Source organism: Buteo buteo, chromosome 1 (genome assembly GCF_964188355.1).
Source record: "Buteo buteo chromosome 1, bButBut1.hap1.1, whole genome shotgun sequence".
In the NCBI taxonomy this organism is placed as follows: Eukaryota; Metazoa; Chordata; class Aves; order Accipitriformes; family Accipitridae; genus Buteo; species Buteo buteo.
Genome location: NC_134171.1, coordinates 10144568 through 10166957, shown reverse-complemented (window position 1 = coordinate 10166957; position 22390 = coordinate 10144568). Strand labels below are relative to the sequence as shown.

Sequence of the window (22390 nt, the reverse complement as noted above, 5' to 3'; positions counted from 1 at the left end):
ACCAAAAATTATTTAAGTTTCCCCTTAATTCCCATTTCTTTGCAACCCTAAACTTCTGAAGACAAAAATACCTCTACAATGACTGTAGGTAAAAAATAGCATGCTATTCTTTTGCCTTTAGCATCCTCTCCCCAATACATGAGAATTTATTTTTCAATTTTCAGCCCCACTGGAGTAGAAATGGCAGCAAATCTCTGCCAGAATCTCATCTTATAAAACCATGATGATGAAACCTACCATTCCTGGAAAAAAGTGCCACACTCCATTTCAAAACATAAGGCTTTTAACTAGTCAGTGTGAAGTAGTAACAAACCCTCACCAGGAATCGTATCAGGCAAAAATGTAGCAGGATTCCAGTTCTTGTCATTCATCATCTCTGATCCCCAAAGACTTATGAATTTAGAACTATTCCAATCTGGAGTGCTCCCAAAACAGCTTGGGTAAATATGATCTTGGAGAGATGCATTGAATACTTGATGCTTGTTTGTATGATTCTGAACTGGAGCTGGCGGTAATGCCTACAAAAATAAAGAGTATTTTCCTCATTAATATTCTGTTTGCTTACACAGTCACTCCAACAGCAATATTCAAATCATAGTGTTTCAATTGTGAAAAGCATTCTAAAAAGCATAATAACTATTTCCCAGAATGATAAAAAGACTGGTTTGTTGATTTTTAGTGCAGATAATACATTACATAGATTGTATGTACATGTATATATTTTATAATGACAAACATTGCTTTTAGATTCAGCTAACTGATAAATACAAAAAAGCGTTCTCTAAAAATATGTGGGTTAATATATATTGGTAGGGCCTCATTTTTAATTAAAAACAGTATTTGTATATACGTAGAACTTGTTAGGAATTACTACCTTTCAAAGCCCAAGCTGCCAAAACCAATCCTCTGTGACATGATAATCATTACCACATAAGACAACTGTGATAAAGGGATTACAAACACTTCAGGATTGAAAATAAGCATAGCAGAAAAAGAAATAAAACACTTGTTATTTGAAAACATTTTAAAATTGATTGTATTCTTCTGCTTTTTTAATCTCCAAGTATTAACAGGTTCCTGACTTAAAAGGGAAGGAATACACCCTTTTATTTTAGGAAGCAACTAGGAGGCAAAAAAAAAAGGGAACACGCAGTTTTTCTTGTTTTATAGAGGCAAGTTGTTCTGGCTCACCACATTTCTTCTGGCTGAAATTGTTTATTCACATTCTAGAAAGTAACTTTCTCCCACAGACCTTGTGCAATGCAAGCATTATATTCAATTACTGTCACGTTTAAAAAAGCCAGGGAAGAGTGAGTTAGTTCTATTTTTGCACTAGATTTGATGCAATGAAAAGCTACACAGGAAGTAGATATGGATATTAAAAATATCAGCTCAGTCCAATGACATTTCAGACATGGAAGTCTGAACACTCATGGGCAAACAAAACACTTACATACCCAGTCTCCTTTTTCTATATAGAAGGATTTTCATTGTCTGACTAATGGTGAAGGTGGGAGAGGCTGGAATACCCTGCATTAAAGAAAACTCATATACATGGGTACAAAGAAACACTTCACAGGGCAGAACAGCCTATCCATGATAGACCAACCCTGATCCAACAGGGCTTATTAGCTCATTTACCACCAGCTCTGCTACATTCAGCTGGCTCTTCAAAGGCAAAAGGTCCCTAAAGCTTCAGCTTCCACATATGTCTTTCCAGCTCCAGCACCACATAAATACATGGAGCCCAGCTGGTTCAGGTGCTGTGCCAGAGCTAATAGATCTGGCCTGCATTACAAAGCCACTTAGTGCTAGCAGCCTGCTACTCTGCGTGGGGCTTCTGGTGCAGCCTTGACAGTGTGCTGCAGATGTTCTGCTACACAAAGGTCTTCTGAAAGGAAAGACAGCAGAGATCAGGGATGGGCGCTTGAGTAGATGGATGGGAGCTTGAGTGGACTGCCATATGTAAAAAGAGCTCTGGAAGGATGGCAGAAAGTAGGGTACAACAGTTAAGGGTTTCAGAAGAATGGCAGTGGGCTGTTGAGAAATGGCAGGCTGGCACAGTGCAGTTACTGAACTGGTGCACTGCAACAGAGATAAGAAAGGGACACCAGCAAGACGAAAAAACAAAGTGGATGTTAAGAAGGACGGTAAGAGTAAGTAATACTCATCTTAGTGAACTAATCTACTCTTCTTGCAACCACAGGATCACTGGACCAGACCAAAGGGAGACGACAGGAATATGTACCTAATGACAAAGTCTTTGCCCCTTTCAGCAGCACCCACAGTTCAGCTGATTTAAATGGTATGTGAAGCAACACCACATTAATAGTAATTCTTGCTTTTGACTCATACTTCTGAAAAGCTGTCACCTGGTCCCAGTCCTTGTTCCACATCTTTCTCTTGCTTATTACAAGTTTTGGGTCAAAAGAATTTTGCAGAACCTGCAAAAAAGCAAGTTCTCTCAAAGCACAAAAACCCCCATCACAAATAGACTCCTATGCCTCAATTTTCGCAAAAAAAAAAAAAAAATTACCAGCATTTTGTACTAGAAACCTCAGGATATTATTTCCAAAATGGAATATTAAATTTTGACCTTTAATATATATGAAATGAAGATTTAATTAGTCCTATTACACTGACTAAAGTCCCATCACTGTTTCCACCATTCAATACTCATTTAACTCCATGTGCTTTCTAACCACAGTAAGAAAATTATCAGTCTTCCTGACAACAGCTACCCTTACCCCTGCTGTATGAACATTCCACCAGGTCTGAATCTGTCCTGTTCCCTACCCCTCTCTATTCCCTCCAAATGGACTACTATAAACAGACAATTTAAAGCAACTTTCGTGGTTTCATTGATACTCAGTCATGCCAGTTCATACAGGTGTAACAGTATTTTTCCTAGGGTGAGAATGCATCTATCTCCTTCGTCAGGCTTACCTTATTGTGTGTGAAGGGAGAAGCTGTATACAAAGTGGGATGGATAAGTGGACGAGGCAGATGAGGAATTGTATGCAATGGTATATGTCCATGGATGTGAGGATAAAGATGAAGTGCAGGATGTGCAGGTTTTTCAGGATTCATGAACTGGTGGCCGGCAGGCAGGCGTCCAGTTGCAAGTGCAGAGGCTGTTAGACCTGAGGCTTCTTGTTTGCAAACATGACATTCACAAGCATTTGGACCTTGGTCAGCCTGTAAGAAAATAAAAATTAAAAAAAAAAACAAAACAAAAAAACCCCAATAATAAAGTTCAATCTACTTGACAGACAGTAAAATCAGCTACTTCCCCCATCCTTTTTTCTTAGTAATCATTAATATTATTTCATTTTACATACATCAATTAACATTGTCAGAGCACCCACAAAATTCTTTCGTCTAATACCAATGAAAAAAACCTTGTAGTGAACTAAAAGCACTAGTGGAAGATCTTTATCTTGGTTAAGAAAAGAACGGCCTAAAAACTGGCAGCATTTCATACTATATAGACATTTAGTGTTCACAATCAGTGACAACAAGCGAGATACTGATGCAAATAATCAAGAACAGACAGGAATAGGAACCTTGACAGCATTTGATTATTACTAGGCAATTAATTACTCCAGTATGAAAATTCAAATTGGATTATTATTTTCCACAATTTTCCAAGCACATGGAAAAACAGTCTGTGTAGAAAGCAGTAATAAGGGTTGATGAGCTGATGAAGTTGGAAATAGTCCTGAGCTGCATCAGGCAGACCACTGCCAGCACGTCAAGGGAGGTGATCTTTCCACTCTGCTCAGCACTAGCGAGACACACCTGGAGTGCTGGGTCCAGTTCCAGGCTCCCCAGTACAACAGAGACGGACGTACTGCTGTGAGTCCAGTGAAGGACCACAAAGATGATTTAGGTCTTGGAGCATCTGTCATACAAGGAGAGGCTGAGACACCTAGGACTGTTTAGCCTCGAGACACAAGACTCAGGGGGATCTTATTAGTGTGCGTTCCCTGGCTGGGCAGGGAAGAGGAAGAGTAAAGAGGACAGAGCCAGACTCCTCTCAGTGGTATCCCATGAAAGGACAAAAGAAAACTGGCACAGACTGAAATACAGGAAATTCCACTTAAATCATTTGTGAGAGTGGTAGAACACTGGAACACGTTATCCACAGCAGTTCTGGAGCCTCCATCCTTGGGGATACTCAACACCCAACTGGACACAGTGCTGACCAACCTTCTCTAGATGACATTGCTTTGAGCAGGAGAGCTGGACTAAACTATCTGCAGATGTCCTTTCCAAACTCAACTGTTCTGTGATCGTGAGAAGCAGGCATTTCTCACAAAAAATTTCATAATCGCATCAACCATGAGAAATCCATGCCTTATTAGAACCTTCTACTGATCTCAAGGTATCACTAGTCTCTGTTGTCTCAAAAGGATTCAAGACTTCAGAAGAAAAACAGCCCAGGCAAGAGCAGCTCTATTTCCCTCTCTCAGCTCAGTACTTTTTCCTGCCACTGTCACCTGACATTTCACTGGAAGATAATTTTACAAGTAGTAATACCAGGAACACTTCCCAATTGCTACTTTTCCCAGCAACGTGGCAGTACGCATTTTTCCAAAAAGCAACATTAGCTAACTTAGCTTTCTAGAAAAGAATTGACAGGTGGTATTCTTCTTAAACACGCCTTCCTCTCAGAAACAAATAACTCTTCATTATCACAAAAAAGAATTACAGCCTTTGACAAAAGGTATATTTTAACTACCAAAGATTTCATAAACCAAATACAATTATTGAATTAATTAGGTGTATAAAGAAAAAATAACTTTCTCACAAAAAAAAATTGTATCATGAAGAGACCAATACTATTCTACTAACAAATGTAAATGGAAAAAAATGTCAAACAGTATGGCAAGATTCAAAATCCAATTCTGACAAACCTTTGGGTACTGAGTATGAAAAGGAATCCGAGAACAAATAAAGATACTGCATAAATGAACAACCCCAACACATAATGCCAAAAAAACAGAAATGCACATGACCTGTACCAGCGAAATCAGTCGCTTGAATGCAGTGTTACAAGGTAGATACTCAGCTCTGATTAAAAAATCAGGCTAAAAAAGGAAGACATTAAGAGTTCCTCAGAATAATTCTGAGAAAATTCTTTTTCCTCAAACAAAACAAAAAAAGAAGAAGGTTAAATCTGCCTTTTTATCTTGCATTTTTAGCTTGCTTCCCTAAGGCAAGCAGACTTACATAATCTCATTTGATTTTTCACAACAAATGCTGAATCTGTTCACCAGTTTCAAACTAGTTTGACAGCAGTCTCAGCCCATATAAGTATTATGCCATTGGTCAGTCAGAGTAAAACATGTCAGCATACTCGCTGAAAGAAAAGTAGCTTAATACTCTTAGTATGCTTAAAACATGAGAAAATACTTCCAGTGGAAGGCCTTACAAACATCCTAACGACAGGGGAATATCTAATGGGAGTTCCCACCTGACTGTCACCTAAAGTCTGAAAGGTGCCCCCTCCCATGTGGATTCTTTTATACAATAAGCAATAAAAGCGACTGGTAGGTTCCCTGTCAATGCAGCAATCCTGTGTTGTAGCTGCAGGATAACTCAGATTAAAAGCCACACAATCCCAAAGATAAGTCCATCGGATGCTTTGCTTTGGTGCTCAGGTTAAACCAAACACCTGCTGAGCAGATACTCTAGACATGGCTCTCTGGGTGGTCTGCTGACCTTACAGTAAAGAGCTTAATAACCTTAAACCATTAAAAAAAAATATTAAAAAGAGCCAAACACCCCAAGACCCATGCCGTAAGTCATGCAATGGATTTAACTGCACAGAGTTTCATCAGGGGAAGTTAGACTTCAGATATAATATTACAAAGTGCCCGTTAAGTAAGAATTCACATCATTTCCCCCCACCCCAATTAATTTCAAATAGCATTAATATTTAACAAAGGCCAAGCTGAAAAGTCAAAGTAGAAATGCTTTTTAGTTTCTGTAGGCAAGAATAAATTTTTTTCCCCTCTTACTGAAGCCACCTTCAATATAACTAACATATTTCAGGTTTTGACTGAAGGAAAATATTAGCCATGACAATATACAATCAGCTAAAAAATATTTTTGGTATCGTATCTACCTACTGAAAACTTAACGTATTAAAAGTTAAATATTTAATTGAAGATATAAATACCTTATCATTTGAGCATCCACATTTCAAAAACTAATTTACTAAAGGGGTTGCTTTTAGATTACTATACCTGCTGACTGGGGTAAGAAGGTGGTGGACTATCCATTTTTGCTTCATCTTTCCTTAATGCCCTTTTTCCTAAAGACATTTCCTCCTTTTGAGTCCCTGGTGGTTCACCACTGCTCTCCCCATCCGCTTCTTCATCATCTGCTTCTGAGGAACTGCTGCTAGTACTGCTCACCTGAGGAGACTGGACAACATTAACTCATTAACATCGGGGTGAAGGACAGGCCTTTCTCCAGTGAGCACATCCAACTGCCAGAAAAAGATATGCCATAAAAACGATAGTGTAAATGCTGTACCTCGTCTTTCAATGCCATGTTTTCACCTCCACCATTTAGCTCACTGTGAATTCCATTCATGTTGGCTACAACCTCTGCATCGTCGTAATTATTCAGTGGGTAGATATCAGCAAATTTTGCTGATAATGGTGCAACATCTTCATCATCACTACCACTGAGGGGAAAAGAGGCTTAGATAAATCACAGTGCTTAGTAACCTCAGTTATTGTGAAATTAGATAGAACACCAAAATGAAATCAAGTTGAGGGCATCCCTTGTATACATGTTCCAATTAGGAGTCAAAGGATTGTCTTTCAAGTTGTTTAACTGAACTTATTTTTTCAGGCAAGTAAAATCAAGCAACCTGCCATATAATCCTACTGAATACAGCAGTTGCATGCCTGAACAACAGACTGGATTGAAAATAAGATTCTGCTATTTCTGTGTAAAATATTTTTCCACCATTGTTTTCTGACCAAGAATCTATGGAATTAATAATGACAGGATATGGATGACCTTTAATTGGATGAAAAAAGCCTTATGCTGATGACTTCCTTTACAGAAAGTGTGAAGTGGAAAAAGTACAATATAAAATTAAAGTTTTTTCCATACATTAAATGTCAAACCAGTAAGTAGGGAACATTGAACACATCACCGTAACTCTTAAATTTCTCAATAGCAGTCAGCTCCTAGACAACTCCACATCTACGTGCTTTTCAGAATCTGCTCTAAAATACTTAATGGAAATATTTTCCACACAGAGAGCTAGTAAAAGAACATGCAAGTTTAATTACCCGCTCCAAGGAAGTGTTGCCAAGATTGGTTAGTTCATGTTTCTACAGCAATCCAGAGCTCCTAGAAGAGCTCCTAAAGTGTGCACATTATCATTTTGCATTCCATGAAATACTGCACCAAAATTTAATTACATGATGGCATCATTAAGCATATTTCAAATGTGCAATGAGGAACTAAAACACAGCAGATATGAGACATAAAATGGCCCTTTCCCAAGGAGCAGTGGTATTTCCCTAAAAATAGGCTTCTTACAATAAATAATACTTGGATTCAACTAAACTAGCTTCTGAAGAGACAAACTGAACAATTTTAGATATTTCAATGCCAGAACTAATGAGAGTTCACAGAAATCGCAAACCACACATTTAAGAATATGTAGCTAAACATACCGCCACACAATCTGTTTTAAAGCACTCCCCAAATGGGTTCAGAAACTAAAGTCCTGTTATGGAAGATTAAACCATTGACAGTAATAGATGCAAAGGTAAATGTTTAAAGCAAAGTGAACTTAATGAACTGATATTCATCAGAAACATCCCACAAATCTGAATCGTCCTTGTTCATTACACCATATCAACATGGAATGCTAACACCAGTTTCCTTGACTGTACTGACAACAGGTGTTTCATTAGTGTTCCCACCAGTACTAAAGTTGGGTTTTTTAAAAAATTCCTTTAGAATATCACATGACAGAGAAGACTGCTGGTTTGCTGTACCATAAACATGTACAGAAGCCAGCCTACCAAGCAGTTTTAATCCTTCAGTATTATGGAAGGGGCACAAGTCTACCATTAGACTAATGCCTCAAATCTGATGGTCATTGTGATCTGAATTAAAGAAAGAGGGTGGCACATACTTCTGATAGGGACAGTAATCTTTGATGCAAGACTCAAGTTAACACAACCTCAACAATCCCAAAAGCCTCCTAATAAAGGCTTTTTTGGCATGAAACTGATTCATATGAAATGACCAACCCTCAAAGAAAAGATCACCAATTTCCTTGCTCATTCTAAGAAAACAGGCCATTTTAAAATGAAGCTCTAAAGTAAATCAGTATCTGACGTCCTCGTTATCGCAAAGCAGGAAAGTACATACGACACACACTTCTAGCAATAGTGTTAAGTCAACATCTTCAAAAATTTTTACGAATTTTACAAGTTTGTTTGGGTTTTTGTTTTTTTGTTTTGTTTTGGTTTTTTTTAATCTATGTTTGCACAACATATAGCACTGGAATTATGGTCTGCTGAATACAGTACCATTATTAAAAAATTTTCTAAGGCAAAAAAAGCATTACAAAATGATAGTCAGCCAATGCAACTCACCTGCTTAAGTTCAATTCACTACAAAATTTTAAAACAAAGAAAAAGAACTTACAAAGTTGGTGCAGAACCATTATCTGCGAGGATCAGTCTGGGGTGTTGCTGAATGGTAATGGGCGAGCTGGAACCTGATCCTGAACTTGCTGAAGACATACTGGGTGGGCGGATCTCAGATAGATAATCCGGAGCAGAATCAATTTGTAGTGGTAACTGATTAATGTGGATATCATCCGTTATTGGAGAATCCATGATGCCACATGTTAAAATGTGTGAAAGGCTGCAGTCATCACAAGTACATCTGTTCAAGAATTAAGATTACAGATTTTTAGGATCTTGTTTAAGTAGCATTCATTTAAAGTAACTACACTCTTTGTTCCAATAATGTATTTCCTTTTTCCTTGAACAAGAAATTAGTGATATATTATGATTTCATATTAAAAAAAATCAGCTCACCTTCTTCTATAATTACAGTTGGGACAGTCAGGCATGCTCAAACGTGATGACAGCATGTGTCTCATTGTGTCTGTGAAGTTGTTCTCCCCAGCTAGTGCTTTCTTGTTATTAAGCTGAAGTAAATTATAAAAGGCAGTGTTTTAGTAGTGCAAGTTTTTCCATTAACAATTCAATGGCACATCATGATTAACAAATTACATAATTAAAAAGGGTTCTTTGGGCAAAATATTTTAAAAGCAGAATGGTTCAGAATAATTTCATGAAAGTGGTGTTTTAATCATGAGTTAAAAACCAAAGAAGTTCAAAGTCACAAACAACAAACATTTGACACTGAAACTCTTCAAAAAAGTATGTTTCTCCTATGAAATATTAAAGTGGCCAAGTCCATCTCCTTGACTCATTTGTACATGCATCTTGCATGGTATTTCTGCTGACAGACCCAGAACTTGAGCAGTTCTTGTCTTGCTTCATGGTATGCAGAAAAGGACACTGCTGACAAATGTAGAGAGAATGCAAACTCACCCTTAGCTTGCAAAAAAGAATTAGGACTAATTCTGTAGCCACAATGGGATAGATTCAAGGAATGAAATAGCTGCCCAAAAGAGGACTTGACTGCATTAGTGAAAAAATACAATCCAAATAACCTCCACCTGGCAGAGGCCTAAACCTGAAAGCACCTAATTTCATTAGAAACCTACAAATCTTAAGTTAAACAAGGATGCGCCTAAGCTTCCACTTCTATAGATGCCCAGACCTCATCATGACCAAAGCAGCCATGGGCTTAGAGCTCACTTAAGCCCAATTAGGATCAATGAAAAAGAGGATTCTTCCTCAAGTCCTCTGAGGAGCCCTGTATACCAGATGTTCTAAAGACATGGTTAACACAGGCTTATGTTCCTTATAGGAAAAAGTACTTACTGATGACTGCTTTGGGACATTGCTAATTTAAGCTTAGGTTTACCAAAATGTACTGTCATATGCTCTCTTTCTGTGGCTCATGACTAGCATTTCTTTATGCACAGTGGTACAGGAATGGAGAGGTTCCCCATCCAGTCTTGACTCTAGCCAAGTCACACTGTACTCTTATGGACAACATGATACATACTTGAACACTTCTAGGCTACAGAACAGAGTACTGTATCTTAAACAGCAGACAGTTTTATAATAAGGTAGGAACTTCTACTGGCCCCTCTCTGGCTATAGCTTAAAAAAAGGCAAGTAGTTCTGCTCAGCCTTTTCCCCACAAAACACATCTAGGAGCCATCTCCAGAATCCTAACAGATGCAATCATCTGCCCTGCTACCGTGGCTCACACTCACCAGCTCTGTACACATAAGTGAATTTGTTAAACTCTTGAACACAATATTCCCTACCATGTACATCAAGGCAGCTCCACACTCAATGTATTGGCTGTTTTGGATCCCACTCTAAGGCATCAAAAATTCCCCTTTTATTTTGTAAAGAACTTTAACACCTGATATTCAATCCTAAGACTATGGTGCTTAAGTTTTTACCTTGTAGTAACTGAGATGACATACTATTACATACTCTTCTTGAATCTTGCTTTTCTCTATTTTAGCTGACCAAATTTCATGCCTGGCATAGTTGCAGAATCAGATCACATAGGACTAGTAAGTACAATATACTACACTCATATGTTTGCATCGTACAAATATACATGAAGCATTAGCATAACTTAGTATGGTATAAAAAAAAATCCTACCTGCTCTTCAATAAAACGCCTCTGTTTAAAAAATTCCCAGTCTTCCTTTAGCATGCGTTGTTTTGTTTTCATTGCCATCTAAAACAGAATTTAAGGAAAACTCATTGATTTAATCATAGAAAACCTATGCTGTTGTCAATTGGTCTATCAGTTTCGTTAAACCTAGCCTGTCTATGCTATTTTGAAAGTCAATATGAAGTGTATTTTATTTGCTAATCATTTGATTTTAATCACTTAAACATAAGATTTTATATTCTTTTACACTATTTTTCAGTCAGATTATTCCACTGTTATTCCTTACGTTACTATTTCTTTTCATTAAGTATTTTCATAGCATTTTCAATAAAATGTAATTGGCATTAAATCCTCAACATCTCAGATCCACTAAAATTCATTAAAATCTAGAGATACAGGGCTTTCAGCAAGGCCTTAACACAGGCTGAAGTGCAAACTCTGATGTACCACATGTGGAACTAACCAGCCAGTCAAAGAGTCAAAAAATTAGAAGTAGTAACCTAGACTAACACTATTTACCGCTTTTATTCCTCAATGTATGTCATGCCCATGATTTATCTAAGGCTAGAAAAATATTTTATACAATTACTCATCCCTGAATCACATCACCATAAATGTACACAGAGCCTGTAACTTTTTGTACACAAATGATATTTTTCTGATTTAGTAAATAAATTCATTCTGACATAACACAAAAGCTTCCATGAATTTTAACACAGCAAAATGCAAGAACAAAGCTTCTCCTGTTGCACATTACAACATTTTAAGAGCACTACTTCATCTAGGTTATCTAACTATCTAGGTTATCTTTTACAGTTCTTTTTTTCGATTCACCAAATTAATAAAAATATCTACCACCTTATAGAATGTAACAAATTGCTTCATAAAGATATGTTAGCGAGCAAAGATCAGTAGGTTATACCACTAGCAATCTTTTTTTTTTCTTCAAAAGCATGCCTCCAGAAATTCATTCTTGATCAAAAGTTTAAAGTCTTACTATTAACCTAAGTGTATTATTGCTATTATCATTATTTAACTTGGGAAAATGAAATTCTAAGCTGGGGATTTGAAACAGTATTAAGTGGTACAGTTTTGCCTAATGAATTTCTGAAACAATCTGCATCACACAATTCTAATTACTACTGTGGATTTTGATTTCCCTTGCTCCAGTGAGGTTACATTAACACCAAAAAAATGAGTTTATCATGTGAATGTGTGTTTTTTTTAAAAAAAGAGTATGCATGGAATATTCTTGAACCATTGGTACCATTTCTTAGACACACTAAAAGGTACTGCAGAGCCTAGGGCCAACAACATTGGAAATTTCATCCTGGCTATACTATCAGCTTCTGAGAACCCTTGAGCTATATTTAAACACAGCAACACTAACTGGTTTAGGTGCTCTGCCACCTAGCTGAATCCTCACCATCAGAGACAGGCACCTACATTCACTATACATTATAAGAGAAGACTTCAATGCCAAAGAATGATGTTTAAAACAGCCAGTGCATTAACTGGGAGCTGCCTACTCAAGTCTGCCAAGAAACTGTCAAAGAAAGCAGCATGGTTTAAGTCTTGGTACTCTTCAGTATTAATGGGAACAGGGGCTGAAGCTAAAATTTTCCTACTTCCAACTTCACAGCCTTTCCAATACCCCATGTCTGCTAGTATCTTAAGTTATTAATTCCATAAATAATAGGAAATCACTTCTCTCCCCTCTTTCTTTTCCCCAGTGAATATTTATTTCAGCAGAGCAAAGCAGCTGCAATACAAACCACATGATTCATGCCTAAGAATTCTGCTAGGGAGTGGGAGATAAATTCAAATGCTATCAGAAAGGAAAATTTACACTTCAACCTTGCACATCTGCAATGAATATGGTACCACTGCTGTCCAATGGAGAAGAAAGGTCCACTACCACCCTCTTCCTTCCTCCCTGTTTATTTGACACTAAGAAGTATTTGAGATCCATCAGATGGAGACATGGTAAAGTGAGACAGGCAGGTGAACAAGTATTTTTCCATTCTGAAATAAATTTCATCATGAAAACAAAGCCAGCAGTTTGGTCAGAACTGACACATACCACTAGATCACCTGTGAGAACTCTGACATTCATACATACATCACAGGTTACTTGCTTCCAAATTTTAAACTCTGTATCACATGTGAATAGAACATTTGAGCATTCCAAATACCACCTGTAAATCTAATCTATGTTCCTAGCCTGTTTCACTAGAAATAATAAAATAATTCCTCTTATCACAAACTCTCAGCACTGAAAAATAGTGTTTAAATTATTTATACAGCCACCATAAAGATAAAAAACAATTATGCCTGTACAATACTGTTTTTTCTATTAAGTTGACCAGAACTGTAAAAAAAAAAAAAAAAAGTCACACACGAATATGTAAAGACAAGCAAGAAGCTCTCCCTGGGCTCTTGTGGAGCTGGGCAAAGGCATTCCTTTATTCCTTTCTTCTGTGGGAGCCAGCAGTAAAAAAAAGGTAACACTTTAACACAAAGTACATATGACTGTCTAGCCATTACTTATGGAAAAGATCCAGATATATTTAGGAAGCCCTGAGTTAAAAGTAGTCTAAATCTATGCAGCCTGTACCTCCAGATCCTGTTTTTCTTACCAAATTTAAGCTCTCCTGTTTTCCAGATACCCTAAACATCTTCCTCAGATTTTAACATGTGATACCAGTGCTGATATGAACAGATCCTTACTCTAAGTTTTCTTGCAGCACACACACGTGGTATTAAGTTATATGTCTGTGCATGACACAGCTGTCCTACACAGCCTTAAAGAAAAAAATAAAGTATATTTCTATTGCTTGCAAAAGCTATTCACTTTTTTCCCCAAGAACAAGTAACATAACATAACACAGTGGGAGGGTTCATTAATTACCTCTGCTGATGCCCTGTCTAAAATTTTGCACATAGTTCCACAGTAGATAAATGAGGACCATTCATAAGTCCTCTGTGATGGTCTGCATTCTAACCTTTGATATACTAGCAATAAAACCTCACAATTTTGATACGCCAAGAGGCAGCAAATAATGAACATGCATTCACTGTTAAGATCCACAGTTTCCATAGTAGCCAGGCTTTCTGATTTCTACCTTGTGGACAAAAATATCACTGCAAATTCAGGTAAGATGGTCATACTGAATGATGTATTTTTGATCAAAAGAGTATAACCACAGGTTATCACCAACATGGGTTTTAAGGCACAATTGTGAAAATGTTCTTTCTACATATAAATACCAATATCTCCTTCAAAATTTGATCATTTAAGTTTTAGAATTGTTTCCCCTACACACACCCCTTGGAGGTTTTCTTGATCATTAGGAAATAAGAAGTCATCATATTAAGTTTCCCCAAATGGGAGAAGGGTTTCCGTTTGCATCAGGATACAGGCTTCACTAGGCAGATTAAAAAAAGTGCTGTAAGATAGTACTTGTGGCAATGGCATGGTCACTAGATAGAGAGAAATACAGGAAAATCAGTTAAGAGTTGATTTTGAAGTGGTGCAGACCAACCAGTCAGAAGTCTCATATGAATGTGACTCCACAGAAATTCCAACTTTAGGAAAAGTAAGTGAATAATGAGAAGTGAATTGGGCTCTGTTTCTTACTGGGGAGGCAGTATCAGACAGCCACAATACCCTGACACCATGAGGAAAATGACTTCTAGTAGCACAAAATGTGAGATGATGAAATTTTACTGAGCTGCAATCAAATATTTAGTTGCATAAAAGCAGCCAGACCAAGAGAAAACTTCGTAACTGATAGCTTACAGATACAAACCCCAAATATAGAACAATCTCTAAAAATAAAATTAGTTACGTCCTGTCTCCATCTTGAAAGTAATGGAATTAACGGTAAAGTTCACTTAAATCTTCATCACAGGGAACAGCTTCTGAAGGACAGTTACAGTGTACTGTAAGACTTTAAAATGTTTGTTATCTATAGGAATAACATAGCATTACTAAATCTCAAATTGGATCTCCATATTCCTAATGCTCATAAAACTTCAAAATACAAGAAAAGTTCTATAAAATTCTGTATCTTCAGTTATTTCAAGACACATTCTTTCTTGTAGTATACTTAAGATTGAACTAAACAGTATCCAAAGCCTTATCCTGAGCTGTTTTAAAAAAATTCAAGTTCTTTAAACATGAGAAAAAGCACACGAGCAATTCTGGGAAAGTATAAACAACCACTTGCAAAATAAACAGCTATTTTTCTGAAAATTAAGCTCTTGACAATGTAGAAGTCAGTACAGCAAAGTGATTATTTTCTGAAATGTAGAACAACCTTAGAAGAATCAGCTATCAGAACATATACTTAATAAAAAAAGGATAACTTCAGAGGTCTCAAATATTTCTATAGTGAGAGTCTGGAGTTCTGATTTTGACAGCTGCACAAAGGTCATCACATTACGCAACATGCAACAGTTTTTAATTTCATTTAGTGCAATTATTATTTTAGAAACTTAGCGGGTTTTATGGGGTGGGTTTTTCCTTTTTTTCTTTTTCCTAGTGACATCTACAAATGGAAGTTTCAGGTTACTGTGCTATGGGTAATTTACAGGCTAAAGTAATTAAAAAATGTTCAAAGACCATCTCTAAACAATGGCACAACAATCTGCTTCAATAATTTGAAGATGTTTCTGTACAATCGCCATTACATATTTGTATGTTAGCGTTCTTTTCTATTCTGAAAGACTGACATCAATGAAAAAAGTTACTTTCTGTTGCTTCAAAGCTCTGGATGAAAATACCAAAGAAAGTCTTCACTGGAGGCACAGTCTTGCATGGGCTGCTCCCTACATAATCAGTCTTGAGACTGTTTACATGATTCTTACCTGTTCATCAACATAGTCATCTATTCTTTTCTGGCATTCAAGCCATGCTTCAGCAACTTGACCCATTTCCTGTTCCAGCTGATGATACCTTTGTAGCAAGGTACTATACATATCTTCACTACAGGAATCGTGTGTTGTTCCAAGCCTAAAAATTCAAATAGCACTTGTTATAGAAGAGACATTTCACTGGAGAAAAGAAAAAAAAAATATCACACTTAAGTTCTGCCAGCCAAAAAAGCGTTGTTAAAGTGCAGTTATTGATACACCTAGGCCCACATAGCTGCTTGTATCCCAAAGTTTAGTATTTTTAGTCATTTTTCAAAAAATATCCAACAACTGCTTGTTCCAACGTTCTGTAACCAACAATAGCAAGAATGTGGGAAGTGCAACATTTCTAGAGCCTCTTTCCCACGAGCAACCAGATGTCAAACCTACTGAGCCGTATTTATTCAAATTTTGTTGCTTGATATATTTATCCTTCCAAATTCTATGGACTAAATATACATGTTGACTATTTACTGAAGAGATATATAGTAAAAATAAAGCCAGAAGCTTGTTAATCAGAACTCTCATGATCAATGCTAAAAAGATTACTAGACGAGTTGGAGTTCCAGCTGGGAAAAGTGCTGTAGAATGAGGCAAGTGAGATAATTTGGTTGCATGCAGTTATGTACTATCACTTGAGCAGCATCAAGTCCAAAACGTGGTTATGCCGTACACTGATGACTGCCTCTGTAAGGAGCCCCAGAAACAGGAAACAGATTTACCTCCCTTTCTACTACTACATTTTTGTACAGCAAATTCCTTTAAAAAAAAAAATAATCTATTAGACTGCATCATCACAACAATTCTTAAGTAAATAAGCAAACTCCCAAAATCTTGACTTCAGAAATAAATAAAAAGACAAAATTCTATTCAATAATGTGTGTTTAAAGCACACTGAATTGTAGTGACCTGTAAATCGACACAAACTGAAGCTTTTCAACATTTCTCCTACTCAGTAATTAAGGGGAAACTGGTTGGTAGTTAATTAGGCACAGAGGTTGTGTGGCAAGTCAAAGCCAGTGCCAAAAAACAAAATTCAAGCACCTCAAAACTTGATATTTAAGCCCAGTTCCAGCATTTCAGGGAGGTTTGTTAGAGATTTCCACTGCAACAGGATGCTAACGCAACCCAAGAACTACATAGTCCTACCCATCACCTGGCAAAGAACTGAGCCCTTAATTTTCATGTGGCAATTAAGTATAATGAAGAGCTGAGCAAACAGATAACTCAGTAAGCATTAAGTCACAGCTGTTAGCATGACTTTGCCAATAAATTCAAGTTTGTTTTATTTTGTTGTTTTTGCCTGGAACCTGCAACACAACATTGCGTAAGCAATTCTGCACATTCTGCTTGGTAGAGTACAAAAAGCAGTTTAAAGGGATACGGTGACTTTAGGATACAACACTTCCTTACTATCAGTGCAAACACTATCAATTCCTGTTACTAGATCACAATTCACTACTCTTCTTGAAGCTTGTGTTTCTGGTATTATGCAGTTACGTGAAATTCTGATCCCTACTGTACATAAGTCAAGAATCTGTTCTCCTAACTGCTGCTGAATAGTACTATTCTTTCAAACACTAGTTGTGCATAAAATCTTTTTTAAATACATTCTCAAGCTAGAAGCGAAAGAACTTCATTTTTAAAAATTTAGATTACCAATGCAACAGCATTTACACTTTCCGTTTTTATTGTGACTCTTGATTAGAGGTTAACATGCTACTAGTAAATACACTTTCACCCCCTCAAAGCAAGTATAAAGCAACAATCTAGGTAGTATTTCAGTCCTGTAAACAGAGGTGGAATATATTCCTGGACTGCAGCAAAATAAGGTAATAAAAACATCACACATACATAAAATTTAACAAGAATTGCTTACTTTACGGTAACTGAATCTTCCAAGGCATACCTGTTGACATAAATCCTACTGTATGCCTGTGTATCTTGATCAAGAACCCAGAATTTTTTGTCCAGCAGCATTTAACTGAAGCTCTACGTACACCCTGAACATTGTCCCACCCCATACAGGGAAAGCAAAGAGGACAGAAAAACTCCAGGACAGAAAAGCCCCAAGTATCAGTTGTTACTTCATTACCAAACACGAATAAAGCAGCCCGTTGAATGTAGGAGGCATATCGGTGGTTGCATGTAATCAAAAGCATCTAAACCCAAGAAAGGTATTTAACCTCTAAGAAAACTTTAATATAGACAACCTTCATCAAGAAGTACTACTCACTCACCCATGAAAGGACTGGATTTCCTTAAATACTGAAGATACAGCCTTATGAAATGCTGTGTCTGATCTAGAAGCCCTGCTGATTAATTAGCTCTTGATAAGCATATGGACAGCTCTTACAGCTAGTCTGCCGATTGTACAACTGAGTGTGCCTCCTAGACAAACCAGAGGTGTTGACTAGGTAGCAGAACAAGATATAATACATTAAGACCCTGGTAGTTTACCCTGAGTAGATGACCAGTCCTGTGAAATACTGACACAGTTGATCTTGTATCAGCTAGTAACCTTCAACCCCACAAGACTGCTCCATTTAAACCTCTCTAAGTGAACATCTTTTCTAGTCTGACATCTGATAAACATCCATGGAACGAATCACAACACACCAACTATATATTTTGAAAAAGCCAGAGATATAAAAAAGATTTAGTGATGGAAATAAGGGTGAACTCCCAAAATCTAAGTGAAGCTGAGATGCCAAGATGCCATTTCACATTTCTTCTTCAGGAAGAGAAAACAATGAGGCCAATGCTCTTTTGTAAAGAGACTGGCAACACCTTCTCTAATGCATGCAAATAAATGATTCTCTCCTGACCAAATGATCAGGGGACTAGGCTCATCCTTGCTTCTCCATGTGAGGCTTCTCTGATTGGAACATTCCTCCACCAATTCCTACTGTAAGGCAGATTATCCTCCAGAAAATTTTCTCAGGGAAGGCTACATAATTCTCTTACTTCAAGACCCAAAGAACTCAGCAGTAAAATCCTGGGAGTCCATGAAAACAGGCATAATCTATGTTTACCAAAGAAAAACAAGACATACACTATATAAACTAGAAACCATGGAACAGGAAGCTTGTGCTGAACCTCTCCTTTCAAAAAAAGCTCATGTGAATCAATCTAGGCAAAACCATAGTTTCTGTGAAACACCCTTAAAGCCATCTAGTGAGCACAGATGTACTGGAAAAGAAATTCCTGCAGGAAGAGATTCTAACTTCATCGTATTCAAGCCTTGAACTTAGCTGTCACTACAATGAAGTTCTGCAGAGAAACACCTTCTGTTGCTCAGACTTTAATTGCAGTAGCACTTGAGAACAACAGGTAAATGCAAACAATCCAATGCTTTTGTTAAGAAATGACCATAAGCTTCACTAAGACCATTCTCAGCTCTGCAGATGAAGGCAATGTAAACAGTCTTCATATAGCCAGGACTGGTGGAGGAAGAGATGCAGAGAAGCCTTGTCAGAAAGCATGGAGATGACCGAGGGATACAGTATCAGTGGTACTGGGAAGTCAAACACAGATCACTGGAAAACTATGTGACTGCACAACATGCTATTTAACATAGGAACAGAATTACGTGTCTGGAGAGGAAAAAAAAAAAACAAAAAGGAAAGAAAAAAAAGGCTTTCAGTACCAACCAATTAGACAAGTTATTCTGAGAGACCTTGGACTTCTTGCTGAGCCTGGTGACAATTAAGCTTTCTTCCTTTTTCTTACTTTCCTTTCTAGTATCTACTAGCAAAAGGACAACTCATCAGAAATTTCTTTATTCACTGTGAGCAACATATATTGTGACAGACTTAATCAAACTGCTCTTGTATCATGAAAAAATACCCAAGACAATACCTTTAAAAAACATGTACATAGAGCATAAACGTCTCTTCATCAGAAACTAGATTGAGAGGTCAACACGAACCATCCATGACTGTACTTTAAAAATGTTTGGACATAGGAAAAAGAATAGAATTTCTATGAATTAATACCTCTTCCCTAAAAAACCCAAACACTTTGCAGGTACACAAATCACAAGAAGAGCAGCCTTGCCAACAAAATATACATTCTAAAGCCCCAGGAAATACAATATGCCATCAGACCTACAAAAATATAGCAAGGGGTTTTGTTTCTTTTGCTTTTGCCAGTGAAAAGACTGCTTAAAATGCCAAATTAAGCTATTTGTGCACTGTGGGAAGCATGAAGGTATTGAGGCTTTAATTCAGTTGTAGAGCTGTAAAGACAGTAGCAACACCTTATGACAAGTGAAAACAGTACTATTCAGTCATACCATCAGCAGTTTCATAGGATGCTGTCATTTTACTAGGTAACTTACAAGCAAGCAGATTAGGGTAGTAATTCTTCTGACAAGCAAGTTATGACAGCAGCTTGCTCAATCAACAATACTGTCTTCAAGACAGATCAACAAGGATTTTTACCTATGAAATTGTAGAAGCAGCAGAGAGGTGTTTTTGTTGGTTTGGTTTTTTGTTTTGTTTTGTTTTTAAACGCTGTGGTTGCAAACATGGGTTTTCATTTCTCCTTTAAATTACAAAAGAAAATTTAAACTCTACCTTAGCTGTGACACCAACGTTGGCAAGCTATTCTGCAAGAGTGGCTCAGAAAATACCAAATTTTCAAACAGATGCTTATTGTGCAATTCCCATGTCACCTGAAATTTCTTCAAATGTTCATTTTCCTGTAACAAAAACAACAACCAGAAATAAGGCAGGGTTAGGGGCTGGGGGGTGGGGGGAGTGGGGGTGGAATTTCTGTCCAAGGCAAGAATTTTTTTGAAAATCTAATTTCCAACCTACATGCTCGTTTATTCAGCTCATATCTTACTCAGTTTTAATATCCAGAAACTCAGACTGTAACTAATTCTTTAAGGACTTAAATAACCATAGCTTCATTCCTTGTTTTTCTAAGTTGTCATGGATTAGGAAGGAAAAAAAAAAGAAAAAAGAAAAATCAGACTATGCTGTTGAATGCTTCCATTCATTTCTGCACTGAAAGATGTATTTTACGACCTGAACCAGTTGCTCTCAAGGTTTTCTTGTGAAACAACTTGTCTTTCTCTGATTATTTTTCAGTTCTTTGAACTTATCTAGTAACAGGCACATATATGATGGCAAGCTATAATCTTTATTCAAAACTGACATAAATCAACTGAACAGTTCTCTCCAAGTACAGCTTCAAAAAATGAAGTTTTCTAAATAGACAAGAGACCAACAGCTTACTTCCCTAGTAAGCAGAATATTTTTCTATTTGAGGATAACACACAATTGTATGTAATTTCAAGGCCTAAAACTTAAATCTATTATTATCAAAACATAAGAATCAAAGACAACTATACTATTTTTTCAAGTCAGTAAGTTTTCCCACAGCCAGCCAGCAGTATGCTGGTTTTCTATAGCAGGACTCCCTCACACAGCAAAATTAAATACAAGCATTCTGGCTATTAGATCGGCAAGCAAGCCTTATGCACTATAACCTCAAGTACCCAGAAATATCAGAATACTCTGGAATTTCAAAGTTTTGTTAAGCATAGTGGGTTAAAAAACAAATACATATTTATATCAGACCTAAACATGAGACTATCAGTATTCAAAAAAAGAATCGTTTGGAGTTTTTTTATTATTTAAGAAGGGTGGGTGGTGTTTGTTCTTTGCCCCCCCCCCCGGCCCGAGTTGCACAAGACACATGTACCCTTTCACTTTGAATATTATGTCTTCAAAATATTTAAAATTTCTATAAATTGCTAATAATTTCTCGAGGGTCAACACCGAGAAAGGTTGTTTTCCTAAGTAATTTCCATATTATTCTGTGAACAAAACAGTCAATAGTTATCTATAAAATTTGTTATATCAGATTGTGCAGAGTACGATATTTCTCACAAAGAAATACCAGGTGATTTTTCCTTTCTAGTCTGCTAGACTGTGTACTTGAGGGCTCTTCTGTACTGACCACAGTCTTTCCAGTTTGCTCTCAGTATAATCTGTCATTCCCTGGTGGGGCACAAGGCTTTAGTTCCTGCTCTTGAACTTCACTAGTTAGCTGGATTCCTTTGAAAGGAAAGATAACTGTTCATAATTTCAATGAGAAATTAGCTCCTCACAGGTGGAGGTTCAAGGCATTATATGCCTTTTTACAGCATGCTACATGCAAAGGTTTTACCTTTAAAAGGAAGGCTGCTCTGAGTTTAGAGATCTTGACTGCCTTTTACATATTTCAGCTGGAAAGATTCCTTCTTCCATAGTGCACTGGTATCTTGAGAAAAACCAACCATGCACACTGAAAAGACTAGTGACTCTGCTACCTGTACTGAAAGCTGTGACATACTACTCCGTTTAATAAAAAGGTTATTTAATAAATCTAAGAAATATTTGACAAGAGACAGTATCCTACATTCTCAGATTTCAGTTTCTGAATGTCACAGCTTAGTAGAAAGAAATTTTTAGTACTTACTGCGCTGCAGAAGGAAAAGGACAAGAAAAATCTGGGATACTTTGTTTTTTCTTATGCTTCGTTTTTTAAGAGAATAGGAATTTTATTTTACTTTTAATTTTGTCAGAAGGGGTAGATTAGGGAGTTCAAGCATCTTCTGTCTCTTCATGGCCATTATCTCAATATCTCA

At 37.0% G+C, this 22390-nt stretch overlaps 1 protein-coding gene across 2 annotated transcripts in view; it reads right to left on the bottom strand.

Moving 5' to 3' along the window:
* The window catches only part of FAM193A (family with sequence similarity 193 member A), an 81641-nt gene that overhangs the window by 15686 nt on the left and 43565 nt on the right, over positions 1-22390 (bottom strand). Inside the window, exons 7-15 of one of the 2 annotated variants that reach the window (XM_075020407.1) lie at positions 20328-20452; positions 15703-15847; positions 10816-10893; positions 9093-9205; positions 8695-8937; positions 6547-6700; positions 6255-6434; positions 2947-3198; positions 320-518 (exon numbers count right to left, since the gene is read on the bottom strand). In XM_075020407.1, coding sequence (XP_074876508.1) covers positions 320-518; positions 2947-3198; positions 6255-6434; positions 6547-6700; positions 8695-8937; positions 9093-9205; positions 10816-10893; positions 15703-15847; positions 20328-20452 — 1489 coding nt within the window. The remainder of the gene's footprint in view (positions 1-319; positions 519-2946; positions 3199-6254; positions 6435-6546; positions 6701-8694; positions 8938-9092; positions 9206-10815; positions 10894-15702; positions 15848-20327; positions 20453-22390) is intronic. The other variant, XM_075020488.1, reaches the window with a different exon arrangement.